This window comes from Caloenas nicobarica, chromosome 2, assembly GCF_036013445.1.
Source record: "Caloenas nicobarica isolate bCalNic1 chromosome 2, bCalNic1.hap1, whole genome shotgun sequence".
In the NCBI taxonomy this organism is placed as follows: Eukaryota; Metazoa; Chordata; class Aves; order Columbiformes; family Columbidae; genus Caloenas; species Caloenas nicobarica.
In genome coordinates this window covers 89,967,911-89,983,592 of record NC_088246.1, presented here as the reverse complement: position 1 = coordinate 89,983,592, position 15,682 = coordinate 89,967,911, and the positions used below count along the sequence as shown (strand labels likewise).

General features: G+C 38.9%; 1 protein-coding gene across 8 annotated transcripts in view; it reads right to left on the bottom strand.

Annotated features, from left to right (window-relative positions):
- Positions 1–328: 328 nt before the first annotated feature.
- SEMA5A (semaphorin 5A) overlaps positions 329–15,682 on the bottom strand; it is a 330,124-nt gene continuing 314,770 nt past the window's right edge. For 7 of the 8 annotated variants that reach the window (XM_065628512.1, XM_065628511.1, XM_065628513.1 and 4 more), the window contains 4 exons: positions 12,098–12,253; positions 9,200–9,247; positions 6,780–6,994; positions 329–5,387 (listed from right to left, as the gene is read on the bottom strand). In XM_065628512.1, coding sequence (XP_065484584.1) covers positions 5,268–5,387; positions 6,780–6,994; positions 9,200–9,247; positions 12,098–12,253 — 539 coding nt within the window. In that variant the 3' untranslated portion in view covers positions 329–5,267. The remainder of the gene's footprint in view (positions 5,388–6,779; positions 6,995–9,199; positions 9,248–12,097; positions 12,254–15,682) is intronic. The other variant, XM_065628519.1, reaches the window with a different exon arrangement.

Genomic DNA, 15,682 nt, shown 5'->3' with positions numbered 1-15,682 from the left:
CAGTCACATTCTTCTGCATTTCTGATTCCACTTCTGACTACCCTTGCTACTGCTGGGGTTGAAATCTTTGCCAAAGCTCCCAGGTTAGCACATTTCCCTTTTCGTACAATCTCAGTTAGAAAATGTTGTCGCATGGCAACACAACGCAAAGCAGTCATTCAGTTACAGAGAACAGTCTCGCTAAAGGCCGTTTCAGCTGCACACAGATTCATTTCTGTGGAGAAGACAGACAGGGAAAACACTCATAGATTCCAGAACCCTTCTTTATTTGAAAGAATGGCATTTAAATGAAGTCAAGCAGTATCTTGTTTTATCATTCATTTATTTAGCAAAGAAAGGAATGAATTCAAATACCCCACACAATGAACACATATCTATTCCCTGATATCAAGATGCAGATTCGCTTGTGAACAATTTTAAATGAATTGTTTTCTTACTATTGAAGTCATCTTGTACTGTGCATGGATTTGTGCGGAAGCAATATATTTTGGGCTCAATCCTGCAAACACATTAAAATAAGTGTTACATCCAGAACACTGAACTCACTTTGGTTACTTATGTGATGAGTAAAATCATATTCAAGAGCCTAGCTTTCACCAGTCTAAATTTAGGCATCCAAATGACAGGGAAAATTAGAAGTGTAACTCTCTAGGCTCACTATAGTGTTGGTGGAGAGACAGAAGCTCTCACCAGGATGTAACTCTGTCTGTTTAAGGATGTTCTCCCAGACAAGATACCAAGGTTGCTGGTGGCAGCTACAATCAGAAATTGGTCAGATGTCTCAAGCAGAGCAAGACAAGCTTGGATCAAACAGTTTACAGAATTGATCTCGTACAGCAAAGCCACTATGCATACAATTGACTTAGGAATGTGCTTATGTTGCACTGATTTTAATAAAATTGGTCCCACATTTAAAGAAGTGAAGATATTTATTCTACAGGGCGCTTCAAAAATATGGACCCAATTTGAAATCACTATATCTCTGCAATCACGAACCGCCCATGAACGAAACTCTTACAGTCTGTGCAGCAGGTGGGGGAAACACAGGGCATTTATAAAAAGTTACTAAAACTTGATAACTTAGAAAACTGTTTGTAAATTTTCATGTAACTGAAATACCTTGTATAATTACGAGAAAAAAAATATTGAAGCATTTATTCCCATTAACATTTTTGTTTCACCTGTGATCTCTTACTTTCTTTTCTAGTTTGAACGGCCAGATGATCTGATGCTCTGAGAACTTTCTTCACTTAATATAAGTGCTTTGGTAGCTCTTGACTTGTACATCGATGTGGTATTTTCCCAGAGATTACTGTGGAGTTATGGTAGAGCTAACTAAATGTACAGTGTCCTACACCCATCTGAGACTTTAATCAGTGCTGCTTAATAGCCTGGAAATCAAAGCCATTTAAGCCTCATTCTTTCTCTCACTCTCTTATGAAAATCCTAATCCTAGTCAAAAATCCCTTGATTAGTTTTAGCCAAACCACACTGCTCCAACAGCAGGTGACTGCAAACAGCTGGAAAAGCATCCATGTAAAGTAACTTTAAATTACCATAAAGGTCATCAGACTCAAATCAAAGTACAAGGTAAATCTGCAAGCACAGGAGTCCATTTTCTAAGCAACTGAAGAACATACGCTATGTATCAGACACAAAAAGAAGCCCAAAATCTGTACTCAAGTACAATTCTACTTTGAGTTACCCAATGAAAGTATGCTGTGCAGAATCTGACTGGCAATCCTACTTCCTCCTCATTTCGTGTAGCAGATCTACACAGAAACAGAGCATTTTGATCTGTCTGCCGAAATGTTGCATTCAAAATAGAGAAATGTTTAAATTTACGTAATCAGTGCAAAAGTGGTTTAGTAATATTAGCTGTTGGCATCAGAGGTAATATTAATACATTTATCCAGAAAAGACCACTTTATCCAAGCAAAAATATAAAGGGCATTTAATGGGCAAGGGAGTTGAATTTCGCTTTTCAGTAACAGAACAATGCTGTAAGAACGATATTTTACCCTTGCACAAATTTGAGAACTTCATCAGCTCAAACAAGTTTTGCAGGCAAATGCCCACATGTGTTACAGTTTTGGCAAAAGACAAATAAGAAGGCTCATGGAGAAATCTGCTTTTCTCCAAAATTTGTGTGGCCTATTTTAGAAAAAAATGTGAAATAAAGTAAATTGAAAATTAATAAAGACTGCACTTTGCTTTGCACCATGTATTAAGAAAGGCTGTACTAACCTACCTGGGCAGCCGTGTAGAACTCAGGTGAAAATATTGATAAAGTCATTGCATCTGTGCTCCTCTAAAATCACCTAAGACACAAATATCTAATGGTTGTAAAACCTGTTGTCTCAGAATCTAGCTTGACAAGGAGATCTTGCCATCAATTTTTTCTCATTGAAGTGCTGTGAAATTTCCATGTTTAGCCTACTGTTTTAGATAGAAGTTTGAATATACCTCTGGCTGTGGTTTAGAACAATGTAAATTAGGAAGCTAAATGACAAAAAAAAAAGTTTGAAAGAAATACTTTTCTGACAAGTTGGCATGGTGTTTAAATGGCATCACATGGGAGCTGCTCAAAGATCTTGAACACCTGAAACACTCCTTTGGGAGACGGAAGCAGGAGCAGACTGAGCACCTGCTAAATGTACTCCTACCTATGATCATGCAGACTTAACCTAGGGTATCATTATGGCATATATAACACATATCTAACATATGTATCTATCCATGAAAAGAATGGAAAATAGATCACTGTAAAGATAGGTGTGCCTCATACTACTGAAGAGTTTTAGAAAAAAAAGGCTAATTTCAGATAATTTTAATTAAAAAGGTTAAAATAATAATACATAGTTCAAATATTTTTAAGATATTGTCTCATAACTAATAGTCTAAATATAAAATCTGTAAGTCAGACTAATGTGCTCTTAGGGGCAGAGAGGAACAGTGTTGTGCATATGTGTGTATGTGCGTATGCTGCTTTTTCTTGGCAGTGGCAGCAATATAGATTTTATTTTCTTTGTCTATTTAAATGTAAAATTTTACCTTTTGGCATGAACAGAGTGATTCAGATACTGAACTGGTTATGATTTGGAGAGCTTTTCCCCACTCTATCTTTGTCACTGAATTTTCTTGCAGAGAAAATTTCTCTTACCCAAGGGCAATTAGCTAGTTTCTTCCTGGAAAACCAAATCTAATGTACAGTAAAAAATCACAAATTACAAAGAACCAGTATTATTATACCTTCTGGAGGTGAACTAGTGGGAAGGTGGGATGCTTTCTTTTGACTTAGTAACAGGGAGAACTATTCAGCTGGAAAAAATAGGCAGCTGATCTTAATTATTTTTATAGATGGTAAATATGTGTTCATTTTACGGCACAGGTTTTCAAAGACCGCTTGCTTTGCATTTTTTCATTTTACTGCAGAACAGAGATAGGAAGCATAGTGCTACATTCACATCTATCCCCATTCAAAAATGTTGCTCATTGCTGCCATTACGTAGTGTTTACCATTGCTATATAAGTGGCTGGACCACCAAAGCAGTGCTCAAATGCAGTCTCACATGATCAATGTTTCTTGGCACTTTCTGCATTTTTGCACATATTTGTGACTCATAATCTGTACGTTTTTCTCTATTTGCCTATCGTAGTGTAACCTAATGATCAAGGGTTCTAACTGCAGAATTGAAACATTTCCACTCTGCTTCTCTTTGCATACCTTCCTGGTATTCTGGTATGATGATCTTCGCATCTAATATTCTCAAAAATACAAAAGTCCAGTTCTTTAATCTTCATATTCATTTTTCATTTCTTTTCACAAGCTTCTGAGAATAGTGAATGATGTCTTACTACTAAGTATTCTGGAAAATCTGGCCCAAATCCTGCCGTTTTCTTTTTAGTTATACATCTGGAATTTCAGATACAAAAATAACAGTGTTATGAATGTGAGTGAAGACAGAACAAAGAAAAATGGTATAAAAAATTTTTGTGTCCTCACCTGCCACTACAAAAGGAATTAAAACTGATAACTTAAACAGTACTTTAAATATTTACATCAATGAAGTCCAACAAGATAATCACTTAAAACACCATAAGAATGTTCCCCTAGGGGCTGACTAGCATGGGTCAGACACAGCAGCAAGATGAGACAACACTTTGCAAATACATCTGCATTTTCTGAGCCAGCTTTTTTTGTCAGACACGTGCATATGAAGTACAAGCCGGGAAGAGAAAAGCAGATCTATGATTACGCCTAGGTACCCCCAAGAGTCTGAGACGGCACACAAAATGTGGCGCAGTCATATCTTTTTGTGACCAGCCTGACAGCAAGCGCTGCAGCAGAGAGACGAGCGGGTTCCCGTACACACGCACTGGGGAGGGGAAGCCTCTGGGTGCCACAACTTGTGCAAACCCACACGCTGCAGCGAGCCTGGTTTACTAACGACACACAGAAAAATCTTCCAGTCTGTCTCTCCTATCTGCTGTCCTCCCTGAGGGACGTGCCCTTCCACACTCTTCCAAAAATTAAACATAATTAGGTAAAGCCTTTATGTGAGTGGGCTTGGCTCTCAACTACAACCCTGTAGCTTTCTGGGTTAATTACAAGATTGCATCCCATGGTATGGCCTTCGTCTCTGCACTCTGAGCAGCTGAACTGCAGCTGGAGTGATTTACAGCCCAGGAAGATCAGCCCTGCAGGACCCAGAGCTGCTGCACGGCATCACGCAACCACCACGTTTCTTGTTGTTGTTCCAGCACCCTGCGAGAGCTTTTTGGTGGTGTGAGCTTCAGGAGAGCGCACAGAGGGCTCCGTGGCTAACAGCAGAGCTCCCTTTTCAACCCTCATGGAAATAAAAGGCAGTTCCTAAAAAGAAAATTAGATTTGTGCTCCTCATGTAGATTTAAGGGGTATCATTACTATTTTTTTTTTAAAGCTCAGGAATTACTTAGTCTATTGCTAGAGAAATCTGACTGGAAGTTCATGAAACAGTGAAGCGATGCAATCCTCATGAGTGGTCCAGCAACACTGAGGGGCTACAGCCGCACCCAATACTGAGGCCAACCTCGCACTCTGCAAACAAAACATCATGTCACAAACAGGTGTTTTGGGCTTTTGGCAGCAATGGGACATTGACGGCTTGGATCGTGCTTGAAATGTCTCTGAACTTCACCTCTGAAGCCTCAATCACATGAGCAGTCAAGTAGCACAGGCCTTGGGGACTGGGGAGTTACAGGAGGCCAGAAAATACACGAGCCCATTAGTACTCATCATAATTATTGAAATCTGTAAAATAGGTATTAGAATAAGTCTTTGCAGTAAGATGTGGATTGAAGTATTTGTTTCTCTCCTCCAGGATCAGGTTATTTTTGTTAAATGCCTGGGGGGGAAAAAAAAAAGATATAAGAAAATGAGAAGGACAGAAGAAAGGCAGCCACTAAGTGCTCTTTCACTGAGGCAATTTTTGTGGCAAATATCTCTGTATAGTAAGTCAGTCAAAAATACATTGAGAAATACCTGCATATTTACAAAAACTTGCATTTGCATGTATCTGCTTACATAATAACATTCCTACAAAAAAGCAATTCTGCTCAATAAAGACAGGCACTTTTCCCCCGGTATTATAAAACTAATTTTATGGCTAAAAATACTTTTTAATCATACATATTCCATTCTTATTAGAATGATTCACTCATTACTTTTTTTTTTTTTAACTGAATAAGAATTATTTTCTCTTTACTGCATTAATTCCTTGATTTTCAAATGCAATATGTAGGAGAAATGTCTGAAGGTCTTAAGACTGTATATCTTGGGTTTTTTTAAAGTTATATAGGTACTCAGAGTATGAATTTTTGAATTTATTTTTTGTTTTTGTAGCTATCCAGAGAGATGATTAGTGGAATTTGCAAAAGCTTTAAATTAGGTATATATTCCAACACTGGTTACAAACTCTAGACTTTTCTTGCCATTTTTAATGAAATTCTTTAAAATCTTTTTAATCAGCAAGAAAAACACAGAAATTAAAACTAGACTATCCAGGTAGGATTTCAGAAAAATGAAAAAGCTTTGCAGCTGTAGGAATAAACTGTTTAAGGAATAAATGGAGCTAGGTATTTTCAGAAAGCTCATCCTTCCTTAATTCAGTGCATCTGAAAAGCAGAGCTATTCTGAAAGGTCATAAAAAGAAAGTAGCTGTTTGGGAACAATGATCATACAATGTATGATTCTCAGCTAATGTAAATCTGTACTGCTCATTTACAGAATATTTTGGGTATGAACACTAGCTGAGAGTCTGATCCAGAATATATTCACCAGATACATCTCCTGTATAAAGATATAGTGCAGGAAAATGGACAGTGCCTTTGACACCATATCGTTGGAGTCAAAGTATTATCTTCAATACATGTCACGATGATTGTTAATGGTCCTATTTATTTCTTGAACAAGCCATTAGGGAACGCAATTATGGAAAAACAAAACAAACCAACCAAACAGAAAACTTGAGTGGTCTGCATTTTTCCAGGAAAGGCTGCTGCTGTACAAACTATACATACACACAAAATCTCACTTCCTGTGCAATAGGGAATGACAAAGGAAAGGATCTGTAATTACAATGCTTCAAGCGAAATCTAGTTTTGTTATTAACAATCAGCATAATTTGAGTCCAAATGCCATCGCGGAAAACTAACAAGTAGCATTCTTTTAATACAGCAGAACTGTTGTCTAGGACCGTATGTGTTGTGCATTCCAGAGATCCCAACCCGCTTCTCACCTTGATGGCTTCTACGGAATCATATTTGTCCAGTTTGTTGATATGGTTGGTAATGCTGGTATTGAGAGGAGCTGGTGACACCGGATGGATGACAGTCGCGTCATGGGACTGTTGTTGATATCGTTGGCAATAAGTGTAAACAAGCAGGGTAAGAAGGCAACCAAGTATTGAGCTACTTAATCCCACTGCGATCATGTGAAACATGTTGAATTCTGCTGAGTGGAGAGAAGATGACAATCTTATTTTTAAGGAAGAAGCAATTGAGGCTTAAGCTTGGGGAGAAATGTAGACGAGTGCTTGATTCAAATACGGATAAGGGAAATTTCATGTGTTTCCCAGAATCATCTCAATTGCAATGGTTTATCCCTACAGTAGCAAACGCATTGTACTTCCCTGAAGGGATCATTGTAAGAATCTTAGATATCCGTAGATCTCTGTAAGTAATGACTGAGATTTTTGAAAGATTCTTAAACAAGTTCAGAACACAAATAACAGATGAATTAATTGCATTTTGTATGTTTTGATAGTTCAGCAAAGCATCTTTCTCCAGACTGTATAATAAAGCCTTGTTATATGTATATTGTGTATATAATATACAGACCTAGCTTTTTTTTCAGTGAACTACAGTTTCACCTCCTCTGCTCTTCTTGTAGTCCTTTCTCTTACACATAGTGACTTGTGGCAGAACTAACAAAATACTGATATCTTTGAATCACAATCCTGCTTTCCCTGAAAAGCTTTCCGTCTTCCCCTTATTTGGTGCATGTCCCAGAAGCAGTGGCATATGTTTTTTCTATCCCATACTTTGATTTTTGCTGGGTCTCTCTGTTTCTGTATCTTTGATATACAGCCAGTTTGTTCCCTTATACAGCCTTTAGAATTCTTCCTATATGTAAGATGAGGGGGGAGAGAGAAATAGTTACATTTTAGGGGAAAAAGGGAAGGAGAGAGAGACTCGTTGAAACTCAGTGTGCTTTTAACCATAGCAGCCAGAGTGCAGTCAACCACTCAGAACTCAGCATTCTCCTGTCTGCTCTGCCCTTCAAAGATACTACGGGATCAGACGATGGGAAAACCTCTCCACCTATGCAAGGATGAAAACTGAGAGGAAACTCATTGCTGCATGAAACTGTAGCAAAGGAGTCTAAAGCACAATCATCCCCTTACATTACTGAACAGAGATATCAACTCAAATGTGGCACCAGTAGGACTAGCTGGAAATAAACAAATTACACAGCTTTTCATTGTTATTTCAAACTGGAGCTGTGATTTTGGATTAATAAAGAGGTATCAGTGAGAAGCTCATGTTGGAAATTTCATCTTAACACTACTGAAAATTTGTTTGTGGTTGCCTATATGCACAAATCAAATATTTTAAACTGAAAGACTGGCACCAGTCTGAACAACATATGCTAGACCTTTTTCACTGTAACACAGAAAAAATGGGCCAGCACATGAGTCTCATTTTAGCAAATGCCTAAGGTAGGACCTTTACATGACTACTGGGTATTAGAAACACAAACTAATATTTAGGTGACTAGGTTGACTACGCCCTAATAGACAAATTATCACTGAAATATCCTTCTACACTTCTGTGAAAGTTTCTCACTGTTGCAGAACTTGGCCAAATGTTTTCAATGTACCGCTGATAGTTAGAAAAATAACAAATTGCGTTACCCTGGCTCCCATAGCAAGTTATCACGCACACTAGTACCCCTGTATAACTCTTGTGTTTCCCTTATTAGGTCAAAAATGCAGCTTATCTGTGCATGGAAGAACACTAGAACCAGTCAGAGCTACTACCATGACGACACAGACTAAGCATGATAGCTTAGCACAAAAATGGTCAATTTTCTTTTTTCTTCTTTTTATTGTTTGGTGTTTTTAACAGTTTTCACTTTCAAGATTTATTTTGCTAGCATCAGAACTCTCTGGAATGGAACTTCTTTGTTTCACTTTTTAGTTTTTTCTTTGGCAGTGAAGCAGAAACTGAGTCCCAGATACAGTTTGAACTATTAAATGGGTTAGCAGGGTGGCTTTCTGCTATTCATTTGAAGTCCCAAAAAAGGTTTGTGAAATTATCCTGAAAAAGGTGAAGCAACTTGAAAAATTTTGACCTACTGATAACTAGTGTATAATGGGAATTTCTTTTCGAGACAAAGGTGACTGCCATACTGAAAAAGAAGAAAATACAAGCATCCAGTAATACATGTTCTTGTCTCAAAGGTCAGTAATGGCAGATGGATATTTAATGAGAAATCCTGTAGTAACTACATCTCTTTTTCTGCACAAGTGTAAATAATGAGAATGCAGCATTTAGAAGGTAGAATAAAAATAAGAGAGTGCAAAAGGTGAAACGAGGAAAAAATGGGGAATCAATATTTCAGCATTTAATACACATCTAGAACTGAAAATCTTACCGCCACATCGTTTTTCTTCTATGCTGCTGGATCTTGCCACTGATATTTCTAGAAAAATAAACAAACTACTTATGCCAAGGAGAAAAAAATATTACAAACTGCTAGTTTGATTAACATAGTGAGAATTTAAAAATGTATTCTACTATATTATGTGCACAGGAAAACATTCTTTGCGGAGTTTAAACATGTTGAGAAAGTGTTGCTTTTCTGAATAGTAAAATTAATGAGACTTTAATTATCTTGTGTTCAAATGGGCTCATTACTTCTAGAAGACATATCTAGCACTAATGTGAAACTAGGGAATTTACAAATCTTCAGAAAAGATGACTGCCAATTTCATGGGTTTCAGTTGTAAACCAGTAAAATATAATTCCAGCCAGTATCCTTACCACTTTGACTTTGGAAACATTTTGAATAAATATTAAATAAAATCTGTTAGCAGTCAAGTTTTCCTACACTTTACTTCACCACCATGGCTTCTGTGAAGCAACATCCTGCCTTACAAATCTCTTTAACCTCTCTGAAAGGGTCAGTGATCATGTGGATATGGGTGGGGTAACTGACACAGCCTACCTGGATTTTCAAAGAGCTTTGCAGTTCCATGTGAAAGGCTTTCCAAGCAACACATGAGATGAGGGGAAAAATAGAAAACAGGGTAGTACTATGTGCTCAGTTCTTACAATGGAGAAATGTTTCCACTTGTGCAGAGCTACAAAAGTGGGAGGCGAATGTGAGTTTGAAGTTCGCTGATAATACAAAGATGAGGTAGCATGGAAAGGGGCATAATGGGAAGACCTGCAGAAGACCCTACAAAACTAGGCAATAGAATAACAAATTAAACAGAATGTGGATCAGCATAAAGTAATACATACAGTGGAAAGCAATCCCTAATGTCACATATAAAATAGTGGGCTGTGAGGTGACCGTTACTACTCATGAGTGAGACTGGGGTTTTATGACAAATTGTTCCATGAAAATACCAGCTTAGTGCTCACAAGTTAATCAAAGAGGCAAACCAATGCCAGGTACTACCGAGAAAGCAATAGTTAATAAGATAGGATGTCAGCATTATGGCACTTTACGAATCTATGTGTTGTCCACTCCCTGAACACTGTGTGCAGCTCTAGTTTTCCATCTGAGGACATCTCTAGTAGAACTGATACCAGACTGGAGAAAGACAGCAATGATGGCCATAGGTATGCAATAGATTCTGTGTGAGGAATAACAGTCTCTTCACCACCAAAAGATGATCCAGATGCTGCTACTGCTAAAGAGATCACAATTTTTTACCTTTCTTCACATGCTAAATCAATACTATTTTCAAAATGGGAAACGATCAGACCTGACGGAACAGCACTCCCACAGAGAGGTAAAGGCTGAGAACAGACTTTGTCTGGTTGAGACTGCTAATTCACAATCCAAACAAAATGAAGAAAAAAAAATGTACCAAAAAAACTAAAGCTCTTCAAGGTGAAGTTGGTAAGGACTAACTGTGGAAGCACAGCAGCAGCAAAGATGAGGAGGAGTAATTTTTGCAGTCTGTCAGAATCACTCTATATATACTAAGTTCTGTAGAGGAACAGAGCAAAGATAAGCAGAAGGGGGAGCAGACAACATGAGGGTGGACACACCAGCACACTAGCTGAGGGAGGGAGTGAACCCTGAGTCAGAGGACCTGGAGGAGTGAAAGCAAGCTGAGCATCCCAAGAAAGCAAGCTAGTTTGCCTAAGGTGAACATAATGGGCATGACCTTATCTGCTGGGATATGGATGATCTGAGGAGGAGTGGCAAACAAACCAGAAGGGCGAGAGAAGAGGTGTCTCATTTCAGAGTCTGAAAATGTCTCCTTCCCAAAGTAACATGTAAAGATATATTGGATTAAACAGGGGATTCACAGAACGTGAATATTAGCAGAGCTGCTTCAAAAGCCTGAGGAAAAGGGGAAAATACAATGTGGGAGTTTTTGCTTTCGCACAGATGTTTTTCACACTGGTTTTGGAGGGAAAAATAGTATTTGGGAGTTAAAGCGTTATGTACCATCCATGAAAACAGTTTTTAAATTCCTTGATTTCTTTGTTATATTGTACTAACATAGTCATAATAAAAAAGAAGGTTGCTGCACTGAGTAAACACAATTACATCTCAAATGATACTTTAAAATGTAAATTTCTCTGTCTGTGAATAGACTGCTAGCCTTCTTTTCAATGTACACAGACAGAAAGATGACTTGTTAACAACAATGCAGCGTGGCCACCCATGCCGTTGTGTGGATTTAGATGACTGCTGTGATTTAAAAAAAATAAAGTACAGCCATGAGTTTCGACAAATGCTATAGAACGATACATGACGTGATTATCCATCAGGTACTTAGCAGTCATGTGGGAGATAAGCACCTGAGATACAGATAATAGTATTTATCTTCCTAAGCACTTATTAATTTAAGGGAATCTATGACATGATTTCCAGATTAACTACCACACAGCACTCACTTTTGTATTGCAAACCACAAAACCTAGAGGAATGTTTCTCTAATAACCTCAAAGTCCCAAAAACACTTAAAGTAAAAAGCGAACTATTTCTCCTAGCTCTCTGTAGTCACCCCTGCTCCCAAGTACGATGGGAGGGACCTGAAGAATGCTGTGACAGTGACTAATCAAAGTCCCAAGCAGTGACAGTAAGGACAGCTCCACAGCACTTGGTGCCATGAGGCAGATTTTTATGAAGACACCAGATCTAGCAGCATTTGCTCTACATAGTAGACCAACATACTTTGGCTGACAAAACGCAAGTTGTGTTCCAGCTCTCAGCTCTGTGCAGTGCAGGCTGGGACAGTACTACCCCTCACTCCTGAAATGTTGAGGGATTTCACTAATCCTCCAAAGAGCAGGCTGATCTCACCTGGGATAAAGTTGGAGTCCAAAGCACAGGCTCGGCTCTCTGTGGTGTTGCCCGTGCACTGGCTGCCCACAGGAAACAAAATTATGCACTGACGGGTGCGGAACTGGAAGCCAGATGAGTCGCACTCGGACCACTCAGACCACTCGGACCAGCTGTCTGCAACAGGCAGAGAGGGACACACATGCAGACACTGTAAATAAATGCTTCAAGTACACCAAGGGAGAAATACCCTATATTTCTCAATTATGACAGAAGGCCTCATCCCCAGCTACCACCAACTAGCAGGGGAGAGATCTTTCCTTACAATAAAACAAAGGCAGTTTGGCTTTGGCAAAAGTCTCTGAAATGTAGAGTCAGATGGTAAATTTGTCGCAGATGTATTATGGCTTTGGCTTCTGCCATGGCCTTTGTGTGCAAAAGTGAGAAGTGGGAGGGATTCTGCAGTGGTGACTGAAAGAGTGATAGCTGTGGAGTTAATTCCAGTCTAGGTCATTAGAGTGGACAATAACACTGTCATTTTTTTTGTATCTGAGAAGTAGCAATGAGAGCTATAAGAATATATATTCCAGGTCTGAAACAGCATGTTTATGTAACCACAAAAATAGTAATGTCTTGCAGATACTTTTTTTTTTTTTTTTAGCTTTTGTTATTTCATGTCCATTTCTTTGCTGTAGGTAGAGGAGTATTTTCTCCTTCTCTTTTCATCGAGTATTTCTTCCTTCTCTTCTCCATTCGGTTCATTAACAGCTTCTATTGTTTTTCTATATTTCTTCCTCTGCCTATGTAGTTTTGATTAAGATATGTTTATTTCATGCCTGTGTGATCTCAGAATACTTCCCTTAAATGAAGTGAATTGATCTCATTCCCATGAGGTGGTGTGAGTTTACTGAGCTCAGCTTTCTTACAATTCAAGCACAAGTCTTGCCTTCATAGGACTCTTCTGATTTTGGCATGTATAGTAGAAGACAGAGCTGAGTTAAACATTTTTTTTTCTTCTGTTGGCTTTCTCACAGAGATATGTTTTATGGTTTTCAGATGCATTAAATACTCCTAGTATGATGCCAAACTCAGTTTGTTTCTACTTCAAAATGTTAATTGATTTCATGTCACTATGAAGAAAATGTAGAAATTTTATAATAAGCTAAGTATATAGTAATATAATTTCAAGTTAGATTGAAGAACATTACAATTTGTGAATAACTTGAAAAATTCATTAAGGCTTTGTACACTTTTTGTGAATCAGATGAAAAGCCAGGAAAGTCTTGCTCTGTTTTGGGCCTCTTTCAATACATTGCAGAAATCCAGCACACAAGGTTTGCATTTACTCATGACTTTCCCCTTGGCCATAGAGGAAAAGGTTAAAACTCTTCATCATCTAAAATTTAACAGATTCCAGTAGGAATATTTGAGATTGCAGTTTTGAAAAATGTCAAGCAATAGGTGCTTTCCATGACAGTGTTGGAGATTCAATTCCTAACCAATAGCATGGTAAAAAGAAATGGATGGAGAAGGTGGACATAACTTTAGCACAGAAGATCTCAAGCAGTGGTCCTGAAACCTCTTCAAGACAGTAGGAGAGTGCTGGTTAGAGACAGGAGCAATCAGTCCTAGCAGCCTGTTGTTCAGATGAACGCCATCACTTGTGGAGTTGTTCATAAAATAGATTTACTCAGCAGCTCAGGTAAGAACCTGGATATTGATGAACAACTAGCAACTGTCTGGATGGGGCCTCCTTTGAGCAAGAGAACAAATACTTTGACACAAGCAGGTGATGTCAAATAGTAGGATCTTTTTATTTTAAGGAGCAAGAATACTCAGTTCTGTCCTTCAGCTCTTGTTTCCTAGGAGAGGTCCTGGGAGGTCCTCATTTGCAGAGTGGGTAGTAAGAGCATGGAGGCAGATGAGATAATGTCGTTGGATCCTAATTGAGGCGGGTAGGAGAGCTGAGGTAGGAGTCAAACAAATGGAGCAGGTTTCATCCTGTTTAAATAGCGTGGCAAAGTCAGGAGCTGCTGTTGTCACCAGAAGTGTCAGCTGCTGGACATCAGTAAACTAAGTACATGGATCCTTACCTTGAATAATTAGTAACAATAGAGCCCTGCTCATTCAAGTTTAAAGGAATGCTACTCATTACAAATCTTGGCACAATTCTCATCAGTGGCAGAGAGCATGCTCAAGCCAAAGCCAATACTCCTGCTCAATCCTGGTATAATTTGGACATATGCACCAGCTGCCAAAATGCTTGTGAGCATCCTAAATGCACCTTGTTGGCTGATGCACTCTGCAGCCTCGCCTTGTCCAACGTGCTTTTGGCCCACCTGGTTCCTTGCTGATGGGGCTACATCCCGTGATAAAACAGGAACCTTGGAGTACATGTAAGATCATGCTAGGCTACATACCAGTGACTAGGCAAGGCTACTGTTCCAGCCTGCCCTTTAGGCATGGGTCTTCTGTCAAAGCATTTTGATCGGGGGTCCTATAAAAGACACTATGTGCACTGGGACCTTCACACATACACAACACAGGGCATCTTCCTCCCATCCTGGAGTCCCGTGGTGATGCTCAGGCACTACAGCGCAGGTAGTCAGTGGGTCTGGTGCCATGCTGATCAGCTCCAACTGGCACACAGAGCCACAGCAGAGGAGAGAGGGGACATCAGTGCAAGTGTGAGAAGGATAGACATCCCTGCAGTGGTGGATGCTGGTAGCAAACCTGTTGTCTGAGGAGTGACAAAGATGGGAGCTCAGAGAATGACAGAGAAGAAAGGCACACAAGACTGACATGTATCATTTCAAATTGGCAGAGCTGCCCTTTGTGGAGCCACTACATCTGTCATCACAGAGATGCTGAACCTGTAGTTTTTGCATGCACTTCTATAGACCCAGTTATCCTGCCTCATCCCTTTCATTTCTTTATCTTCAAAGTATCTGAGGGTCTCTTGAACCTCAGGCAGGCTCCTCTCAACTTGCTTCTCAGTTCTTTGCAAAAGTCATGAGGATGGAAAAGAGAGGGTGGACCGGACAGGTGTTTAATCTGGAGCTGCTTTTCACCTCTAACACAGCAAGACTTATTCAGATATCTTGTTTTCTTCCTACAGAGTCTTGTCTGGCCTTTGAAGCCAGGTTAAGTCCAAGTAGTTCCTGAAAGATCCCTTGGTGAAGAAAGCACCTCAAAAAGATCAGGCCACCAGTCTGTAAAAATATAAATTTCTTTCACACAGAACTACACCATCATTTCTAAATGCTCAACTGCTTTATCCATAATTTGCATGTGTGAGTTAGCAATTCAAGGACAGAATATATTTTCCCCTCTTACAGAAGCAGTAAATACTTTAGGTATAAAATACTGTTTTATTCAGTACATTAGAGACAACATTGCAACCAATTATACTTACTGATAAGTAGCCTATAAACCACTACTGATCAATAGTGAAGGGCTTCCATTCATATTAATGTGATTGCATTTAGAGAAATTAACTGAAAAAACACAAACACAGTAATATAGCTTTTAAGATAAAAGATAAGAAGAACAGATGTGTTTGCAAACACAAATCTGTTACTTTCTTTTAAGTGGATACTTGTCTAC